General features: G+C 34.6%; 1 protein-coding gene and 1 long non-coding RNA gene across 2 annotated transcripts; both read left to right on the top strand.

Annotated features, from left to right (window-relative positions):
• Positions 1-1,210: 1,210 nt before the first annotated feature.
• Positions 1,211-3,239, top strand: LOC146915655 (uncharacterized). Its single transcript, XR_015014711.1, has 2 exons — positions 1,211-1,307; positions 2,931-3,239. It is a non-coding gene; the product is annotated as an uncharacterized LOC146915655 (long non-coding RNA).
• Positions 3,240-5,027: 1,788 nt separating this feature from the next.
• Positions 5,028-7,252, top strand: LOC146915654 (bifunctional aspartokinase/homoserine dehydrogenase 2, chloroplastic-like). Its single transcript, XM_085718018.1, has 5 exons — positions 5,028-5,391; positions 5,587-5,669; positions 6,134-6,359; positions 6,677-6,822; positions 7,042-7,252. Exons 1-5 carry the CDS (start codon positions 5,188-5,190, stop codon positions 7,226-7,228), a joined length of 846 nt encoding a protein of 281 aa, XP_085574144.1. The 5' UTR covers positions 5,028-5,187; the 3' UTR covers positions 7,229-7,252.
• Positions 7,253-10,288: the final 3,036 nt, after the last annotated feature.

Here is a 10,288-nt window from a genome sequence, read left to right as displayed (position 1 = left end):
CCTAAAATAATATGAGATGCGGTGAAATAAAATGTGATTGAGATAAAATGCATGGAGCAAAAAAACAAACGTGATAAAAATGGAGAAAGAATGAATGCAGGGGGCGCAGCAGTATTATGGGGGTGTGCAGAAACTAAAAGAGCAGTTAATGGGCTTAAAGGAGCAACAGGGGTGTTGGGCTTAGGGGGGATAATCTGGGCCACCTGATCATGATCGTACAGCTTTGATCAGATCACAAAATGAAGCAAATAGGGGCCAATGGGTTAAAAATCAAGGGAGATTGGCGCGTGGGTGTACGATTGTTAGTGTGGACTGGCATCCACTGGAACTGGATTAAGGTAGCCTATAAATAGGCTGTAGACCTCAGATTCCTTCATTTTCATTTTGTGTTTCTCTCTCGTCCTCCCATTCCTCTCATTTTTCTCTCTTCTCTCTCTCCTCTCTATCCTTCTTCTCCGACGAGAAAGGTGGCAGTCGGAGTGAATTCCGGTGCAACGGCCGGCGAATAATCGCGGCGCTGCTGCCGCGCCGGAGCTAAGAAGCTCATTCTTTCAATTTTTTTTTCGGTTTCCACTATATTTCCTATCCTCTTTCTGTTTTCACACTCAAAAATTCCAAATACTAACCCTAAACCACTAGATCTAAAAAAGAGAAAGAAAACTACCTTTTGTTAAACCTTTGATTTGGCCTGTGCTTCCTTTGATTCTGGACGAGTTTGTGATTGTGGGTGTTTGTGTTGCTGATGCCGCAAGGGTGATGAGTTTTTCCGGTTTGGATTGTTTGATGAATCTTGGCCGGTTCGTCCTTCGTGGTTTTGGATCGGCCTCGTTTGAATTAGCGATCTGTGATGTTGTTGCTGGCTGGTGTGAATCATTGCTTTGAATGGTGTCGGTGACTGTTGCTTGAGTTCCGATTCGTTTCCCTTGTTGTTTGTGGTCGTGTGTGCTAGTTTGGGTTATGTTTGAGATTGGATTGTGATTGTAACACCCTATTTATCTATTTAATTATTTTATTGGGTTTAGAGTCTAATTATATGATTTAATTGATTATGTGGTATGTTGTTATTTTGTTAAATGGCTTTATTTTATTATTTAGTAGAATATGATTAAAAATAGAATAATTAAACTTGAAGGGTTGAATTAGAATTTAGAGGAGTTTAGTGGAATTAAGGAAATAAGAATAGGAAAAACTAAGAGTCAGAGAGTTTTTCACGTAAAACAAGTTTTTGGGAGAAAAGGGAGGAACCAAGAGAAGAGAAGAGTCAAAGAAGAGAAAGCTTGTAGAACCTTGTAATCAACCAATCTAAGGTAAGGGTGGGATTAACTTTCTCTAATTTTAGGTTGTATAATTCTGAAATTGAGTTTAGCATGTTGTTGTTTGTGAATTTGTGAATTTGGGAATTAGGTTTTGATTTGGAATTGATTGTTGAAAAAGTAGATAATTCAATGAATTCATGATTAACTGCTGCTGTTGTTGTTATGAGATGTATTTGTTGATGATTGATGCCATGGGTAATCATAATCATAGAGCATGCTATGAATTTGCGTTGTTCTTAAAATGGGTCAAATGGTGGTTTTTGTTGAAAGGATGTTTTGGTTCAAGTTTCATATGGATTGAGTGTCTTTTCTTGTTTAGAAACGTTTAAACAAACTTTGGGACCAAATTTGGGCTTAGGGGATTCAAAATTGGGATTTTGAGTAAAAGTGATTTTAAGTGTTTTGGGAAATAAGTGATTCTGGGATAAGCTGTTTTGGAGATTTGAAAATATGATTTTTTTTTTAGTAAAATATGATAGGATTTATTGAATAGAGCGCGTAGGCGAAAACGGAATTGGAATCGGGTTAACGGTTGGGTTTTTACGGAAGAAACGGTAAAAAAAAAAGGGACTGCACAGAACTGCTGTGCAGGTTACTGGCTACTGCCTGCCCACGCCTGGGTGCAGATAGCCAGCGCCTGGGCGCAGCAAGACAGTCCCTCATGGGTGACTGCTTTGTTGTGCCTTCGTCTGTGTGCTGTCAGGACTTATGTTTTCGCAGCGTTTTTGTGCTTTTTCACCCATTTCTGTTTAGAATTGGCCTTTGGTGTAAGCATGAAAGTTTTAGATAATTTTGTTAGCTTTCCAATGGCTTTGGTTTGGATCAAAAATGATTTTTAGATTTTGAGTTATGATGAAAATACTCCAAGTGGGTCTTAGTAAAATTTTATGTAAATTCAGCATAACTTTTTCTAAGTTAAACCAAAACTTATGGATTGTCTCCAAACTTCAAGGCTTGTGTACTGTGAGTTAAATTAAGGTATTTAAGAGTATTTAACATATGTTGTGATGAATCTAACTTGGTTTGACGTGAATATCTTTGATTGATGAATTATGATATTATGATGCGAAGTCGTTGTTGTTGTCATTGCCGTTGTTGTTGTCAATGTCGTTAAAGTTGTAAGTTGTTGTCGATGTCGTTGAAGTTGTTGGTTGTTGTTGAATTTGTTGCTGAGTCCATGCATAATCATTAAAGTTGGGGGCTTGATGCCCCGTTGAATGTATAATCATTCACATAAAGCTGGGGGCTTGATGCCCTGTTGAATGCTTGATCATTCATACCATGTTGAGAGCCTATGCTCTATAAGTTGAGAGCCTATGCTCTATAAGTTGGGGGCTTGATGCCCTGATTGGTACCACATGCATAGTGCATTGTCAAGTTGATGTTGTTGTTGTTGCATTGTCGTTGATGTCGAATTGTCGGTGTTGTCGTCGTGTCGTCAAGTTGTTGAAATAATTAATGAGTTGTTATTGAGAAATTATGAGAAGCATTAACATTGTTTAATTGTTGTTGTTTATGTTGTTAAATTATGTTGATGAATTATATGCTTATTATTATTGAATGTGAATCTCACCCCTTCTGTTTGAATGTTGCCTCTACGTGGGTAACGTGCAGATAACCAGGATTAGCTGCTGATGTGAGTTGACTCTCTCACGAGTCATCTTAGGGTCGCTCTAATACGTAACGGGATGGGGATATTTGCATTGTTTTCCATTTGTTACGTATTACTATGAATTATGTTGATGAACCAATGAAATGGAATTTTTAAGAAGTTGTTTATGTTGAGGCCGTAGTGTCATTTTGTTGAATAATGAAATGTTTTTTTTTTCGCTGCGATGTAATTTGAATTATTGATAAAAGATGTTTAAATAAATTGTAATTTTACTATATTTATCTTTTAAAGAAGTGTGACATCCTGTTTAAGTTGAATACTCTGATTTTTATGTATTATTTATATGTTGGGAAAACGGGGTATTACAATGATGATATGGGATTTGTGTGTATTTTGGTTAGTGAATTGGTTGATTGTGGTACTGTGATTTGTGCTGTTGATTTCTTTTGACTGCAGGTTTTCTTGTGGAATTTCGGTCCCCTTCTTGTGTTTCTGCAGGTTGTATTTATAGTGAACAGATTGACTTTAGGGTTTGTTGAATTTAGGTGACTTGTGCCTGGAATCTTGGCTGCAAATGTGAACTGGCTTGGATTGGGATCAGGAAGAAACATAACGCGTATTAGTTTTGGATTTCGACGCTCAAAAGCGTGACATGCTGGATTTTGTGATTTTTAGATCAAAATAAAAGACAAATGATAATGAAAAATAAAATGCAGACTTGGACCTTTTGGACTTATCTAAAAAAAGAAGTAATTAATTATAAAAGAAATGAAAGACTAAGTTACAAATTAAAAAAAAAAATTAATTTAAACAAAATAAAAGATGGAAATAAAGACTAAAAATAAAAATTGAGAGAAGAAGGCCCAACTCGGAACTAAAACATGAGGTATTTTAAAATACCTCTCTGCCGAATTTTGATTGAAAAGTCAGAGACTGATCAGGGTCACGCGACGCGTGTCAGTGGGACGTTAGGTTAAAAATTGGGGTATGACACTGCAATTTTGAACGGATTTCAAAATTTTGATAGGATTTTGCCTGTTTTTGGGATTCTGCTATGGATATGAGTCGTTGAAGCTAAATAAAGTCGCAATATCCTAGATTTTTGGACATAAGTTACGATTTTGACAACAATGATGAGAAAGGCCTTAAAAGATGTTGGAATAAAATGGTAATTATTACCACAAGAATGTTGTGTGTTTGCAAGTTTTAGATTAGTTTATCAAGACGAGAAAAACTATGAGTGACCATATCAATTCAATCCATGGAGGTGGAAAGTAAGACGAAAATCCTCTACTCTTTATATCTTTGGTATGATTTCTATGGATATAAGTTGTGTGCAATCACAACCCCGCGACTGCATTCAGTTAGCCACATTTGGACCGTATGATCAAAATAAGACGATCCCGATTTCAGGCTTGGTTTTTTGGATTAAAAAAAAAACTGGCACTGAAATTTGAGTCATTCGACCGTGAAATTTTCATGTTACAACATGTATATGTTAATTATTGTAATGGAGGTTTTCAGGATAAGGACATTAATAGTTACAATTTCATTCCTTTTGCAGGAGGACAGAGGTTGTTTTCTTGTCTCAACTTGGCAAGGTTGGACGCTTCCATCTTTCTGCATGGCAAAGGTTATGGTGCATAAGCCATAACTTATGCACCATGCATAAGTTAATCACAACCATCAGATAATAGGACACTTGTAATGATCTTATGGTTCTCAACTCAGCCCCACAATCTTTCTCCGTTTTCGCGAAACTGCTATCTTCCTCCATTTTCGCGACTGCATTCTTTGCTTCGATTTCCGACGTGGTTTTCCGGCTACTTCACAGCGTGATTGCGCCGATTTCACCGGCGAACCTTGCTTCACGTTTGCTCGCCTCTCCGACGTCGTTTTCCAGCCGTGATTGCGACTTGATTTCACCATCTAGGTTGCACGAATTTCACCCTTTCTCACCGGTCCGACATCGTTTTTCCAGCTATCTCCAGCATATTCACTTTCCAGCATGATTCCGTCGGCGATTTTGGTGCTTCCGATGCTTCAGGTGATGTCACTTTCTCACAATAATCTTACAGGATCAATTCCTGCTTTAGTTTTTTACAATGTTTCGGTCCATGCGCCGTCTTTGAGGATAGTTCAGCTTGGATTCAATGGTTTCACGGATTTCGTTGGATTTGAAACCAACACGTGTTTCAGTGTTCTTCAGGTTTTGGATACCTTGTTTATGGTCAAACTTGTTTATGGTCAAACTTGTAAATGAAACAAGCCAACATAGATATCCTTGCTATAGCACAAGGTTGTTCTGAGTACAATGTTACTGTTGTTCTTAAGCGAGAGGATTCTATAAAGGCTCTGCAAGCTGTCCATTCCATATTTTATAACTCACAAACCACCATGGCAATGGGCATAATTGGACCTGGATTAATTAGGAGCACACTACTTGATCAGCTAAGGGATCAGGTACAATTTCTGTTTCCAAGTCTGTGTGTATATGCTTGCCGTGCTTCTTTCAGTGCTTTCAAGTAGTATAAATTGTTTACAGTTTCATATTTTTACTAGTTCAGTCCACAGGTATTATGTTTATGTTGGGATCCAACAAGCATTATGTCTTCCCGATTGATAGATTAATTCATGTAACATTTTTTTTTCATGCAGGCAGCAACGTTGAAAGAAGAATCAAATATTGATTTGCGTGTAATGGGGATCATGGGTTCAAAGTCGATGCTCCTTGATGATTTGTAAGTCAAATTGTTTTTATCTGAATCCCTTGAATGCTAAGGAATTAACAATCAAATCGCTTACTCAACAATGAAGGCTCAACTGTGAGCAACTGAACATACCCGAGTGTAACAAAAAGATAAAAGATATTACACATGATTCTGTTATCAATTCAATTTGTTCTTCCTGAGATGATAGAAATTGGTGATAGCCCTTTTCACTCTAACTTTTCGGTAGGCCATAGTACCCTGATCACTGTGATTATTAGATCTCCAGGTGGAATGAAACAAACACATTTTTGGAAAGTTATTGGTTTGACGACTCTCCTTACCCTCAATATTCATCTGTTGATAGGAAAAATTCTTCGATATGCATTGTGCATCCTGGAATTTGTTAACTGATGCCCTTGGCTTTATCTCTGCTATATTAGTCATATTGATTTGGTTTTACTTCAATTGTGATGAACTATAGTTTTTTATTGTAGGGGAATCGACTTAGTAAAGTGGAGTGAAATTCAAGAGGAAAAAGGTGAAGTGGCTGATTTGGAAAAATTTGTTCAACATGTACATGGAAATCATGTTATACCAAACACGGTTTTAGTAGACTGCACAGCTGACTCCGTCATAGCAAGCCATTATGATGACTGGTTGCGCAAGGGAACACATGTAATCACCCCCAATAAAAAGGTAAATTCAGGACCACTTAGTGAGGTAAACACAATGTCCTTTCGTTGGCTATTGCTGTGTAACCTTGCTGTCTTCAATCAATAGAATAAAATTTCTCAGCTAAAAATTGAGATCCCATACCAGTGGCAAATGTTGTTGGTTTCTTAAGTTCTTTTAATTAACTATTGCATTATGTTAAAAAAAATAAAAATAACTAATGCATTAAAAGGAAAGATAATTGATTTTTTATTATGAGAAAGACTAACAAGTCGTCCTGATTAACACACTATTTACTATTTGATTCACAAGTTCCTCTTTTTGGGACTTTCTCATCTTTACTCTCCATCTCCCTATGCTTCTAGTATTTGAGGTTGAGAGCTCTTCAAAGGCAATCATACACACATTACTTCTATGAAGCTACTGTTGGAGCCGGTCTTCCCATTATTGGCACTTTACGGGGCCTTCTCGAAACTGGCGACAAAATATTGCAAATTGAAGGCATGTTCAGGTTCACTTCAAAACTCTTTTTCTTCTTCCACTTGCCTTTTTTGTGGATCAGACTTAGAAATATCTGATCTAGCACTCAGTCCAACTGCCTATCCACACCTTTCCCTCTCTGAAGGGACAAATAAATTCAAAGTAGCAATTCAAGGATTATCATTATCTGTAAGTTTTGTTCATTTGATCTTATGCTTTCAAACTGAATGTATTACTTCTGATTTTTCAGTGGGACTTTGAGTTACATCTTTAATAACTTCAAGGATGGCCGAGTTTTTAGCGAGGTAGTTGCTGAAGCAAAGGAAGCAGGTTATACTGAACCAGATCCAAGGGATGATATGTCTGGAACCGATGTTGCAAGAGAGGTACAATGTGCAATATTAACATATCTGCCACATTTTATTCTCACATTTTGAATCGAATTAAGCCAAATGCATGGATGTTTGTTTTGTATTCGCAAAACATTGAACCTCAAATTTATGTATAAGCTTGATTTACATGTATAAACTTGTATTTGATTTCAAGCTTAGAATGGTTCAAATGTTAGATACTAAAAGCCATAGACACATTTGAAATACACAAGTTCATTTCATGCTGGTAATCAACCTCAAAATATGCACATTTCCTGATTTCATGAGAACTAGCCGGAACATGTATTATAATGACAGCTTTCTTGGTTTATGATAACTTCTGGTTGTAATCATTTAGCTGTAAATTCCTATGGTTCTACAGGTGATAATTCTTGCAAGGGAATCTGGCCTAAAGCTATAGCTTTCTGATATTCCTATTGAAAATCTTGTGCCGGAACCATTAAGAATAAGAACCAATTTCATTAATTATGCAGTTCTAAGTAATAGTATGTACTTTTGCACTAAACATGGATACCTTGATGATTTTATGCAGGTTAGTGCATCAACTCAAAACGTTAAACCTCAATGGTCCGCGGTGACGTTAAACCTAAAAACGTTCTATTTGACGCAGATTTCAAAGCGCATTTATCATATTTCGGGTTAGAAAGACTAACGGTACCCACATCAGGAGAAGCAGCCTCCACTTCAACATCAGTTGGCACATTGAGTTATGTTTCACCAGAAGCAATCTTAACCAGGGAAATCACGAAAGAGTCTGATGTTTACAGCTTTTGGCATTGTGTTGTTGGAACTTCTAACAGGAAAGAGACCAGTAATGTTCACACAAGATGAAGACATTGTGAAGTGGGTGAAGAAACAACTTCAAAGGGGTCAAATAACAGAGTTACTAGAACCTGGTTTACTTGAATTAGACCCAGAATCATCAGAATGGGAAGAGTTTTTACTAGGTGTGAAATTTGGTTTGCTAGAGAAAGCTAGAGTGAATCTTTAAAAAGAGAGAAAGCTAGAGAAAGGCAGAAATTCCTTATAAATCGGAAGAAACAAAAGAGAGATGATGAAGCTTTAAGAAAAAAAGTGGCCACTGATTGATTGTTTTTATGTTATAAGTTTGTATTAGATTTTATTGTTATGTATTGATGATTATACTTTGGATATGATCTATTGAAAATTATACATTTCACATTCTTTGTTGTTACGTATTGATGATTATAGGTTGTTCAAAAACCATTAGACAATTAGTTTGGTTTCGTGTAGAACACTATCAAAACCATTAAACCACACTTATGGTTTCAGTAATAGTTTTTATTTAAAATCATTTGTCAATAATAATTTTCACAATTCTTTTATTTTATTTAGCATTTGAAAATTATTTTTCTTTCACATACAAGTTTATTAAAACCATTAAAGTGCAATTATATTTAGACAAAGTCAGAAATTCGTTTTACAACGTAAGAAATAAAAGAGAGATGACGAGGGTTTACAAAAAAATAGTATTTTTTGATTAATTCACATTAGGTTATAAGTGTGTACTATTAAGTGGCTACTTAATAATGATTTAAATGTTTATCACAATTTTTTTATTACAAAACCATTAGACAATTATTTTGGTTTCACATTGAAAACTATCAAAACCAATAAACCATACGTATGGTTTCAGTAATAATTTCAGTGCATAACATCTTAATCATTATTTAAAATCATGTATCAATAATAATTTCATTTAAAACCATTACACAATTATATTGGTTTTGGAGTATAACTCACGGAAACCATTTTCACTGCAAAATGGTTTTGGAGTACAACTCACAGAAACCATTTCCACAGCAAAATGGTTTTGAAACCAACTCACAGAAACCATAGCCATAGCAAAACCATTAGACAATTATTTTGGTTTCTCATAGAAAACTATCAAAACCATTAAACCATAATTATGGTTTCAGTAATAATTTCAGTGTATAACATCTTAATCATTATTCAAAACCATCTAACAATAATAATTTCATTAAAAACCATTACACAATTATCTCGGTTTCACATACATGATTATCAAAACCATTAAACCATAATTACGGTTTCAGTAATAATTTCAGTGTATAACATGTTAAACAACGTTCCAGTAAAGAAACTCATAATCCATACTCATTTCTCTCTCTAACTCATAAAAAGCTTATTCAAAACAGCTTATTTTGTGCAAAATAGCTGTTTTGCACAAATAAGCTGTTTTGTATAAATAAGTTGTTTTGAATAAGTTGTTTTGCACAAATAAGCTATTTTGTATAAATAAGTTGTTTCGAATAAGCTGTTTTGTATAAATAAGCTGTTTTGAATAAGCTGTTTAGCACAAATAAGCTGTTTTGTATAAATAAGTTGTTTTGAATAAGCTGTTTTGCACAAATAAGCTATTTTGTATAAATAAGTTGTTTCGAATAAGCTGTTTTGCATAAATAAACTGTTTTGAATAAGTTGTTTTGCATAAATATGTTGTTTTGCATAAATAAGTTGTTTTGAATAAGTTGTTTTTTAAAATGAAATCGGAATAAGCTGTTTTGTATAAATAAGCTGTTTTGAATAAGTTATTTTGCACAAATAAGCTGTTTTGTAAGCTGTTTTGCATAAATAAGCTGTTTTGAATAAGTTGTTTTGCATAAATATGTTGTTTTGCATAAATAAGTTTTTTTGAATAAGTTGTTTTTTAAAATGAAATCGGAATAAGTTGTTTTGTATAAATAAGCTGTTTTGAATAAGCTGTTTTGTATAAATAAGTTGTTTTTAATAAGTTGTTTTGCACAAATAAGCTATTTTGTATAAATAAGTTGTTTTGAATAAGCTGTTTTGCATAAATAAGCTGTTTTGAATAAGTTGTTTTGCATAAATATGTTCTTTTGCATAAATAAGTTTTTTTGAATAAGTTGTTTTTTAAAATGAAATCGGAATAAGTTGTTTTGTATAAATAAGCTGTTTTGAATAAGCTGTTTTGCACAAATAAGCTGTTTTGAATAAGCGGTTTTAAAAAAAGTGATCCTAATAAGTTGTTTCGAATAAGCTGTTTTGCATAAATAAGCTATTTTGAATAAGTTGTTTTTTAAATTTAATCGGAATAAGCTG

Source organism: Medicago sativa, chromosome 6 (genome assembly GCF_051527215.1).
Source record: "Medicago sativa cultivar Bolivia chromosome 6, Bolivia_mono, whole genome shotgun sequence".
NCBI classification, from domain to species: Eukaryota; Viridiplantae; Streptophyta; class Magnoliopsida; order Fabales; family Fabaceae; genus Medicago; species Medicago sativa.
This window is presented reverse-complemented; position numbering and strand designations above follow the sequence as displayed.

Excerpts from the sequence above, each read along its gene's own strand:
- LOC146915654 (XM_085718018.1), top strand. The coding sequence starts at position 5,188 with ATGAAACAAGCCAACATAGATATCCTTGCTATAGCACAAGGTTGTTCT. Across the intron at positions 5,670-6,133 it reads TCGATGCTCCTTGATGATTT|GGGAATCGACTTAGTAAAGT; the intron begins GTAAGTCAAATT and ends TTTTTATTGTAG. Across the intron at positions 6,823-7,041 it reads CAAATTGAAGGCATGTTCAG|TGGGACTTTGAGTTACATCT; the intron begins GTTCACTTCAAA and ends CTGATTTTTCAG.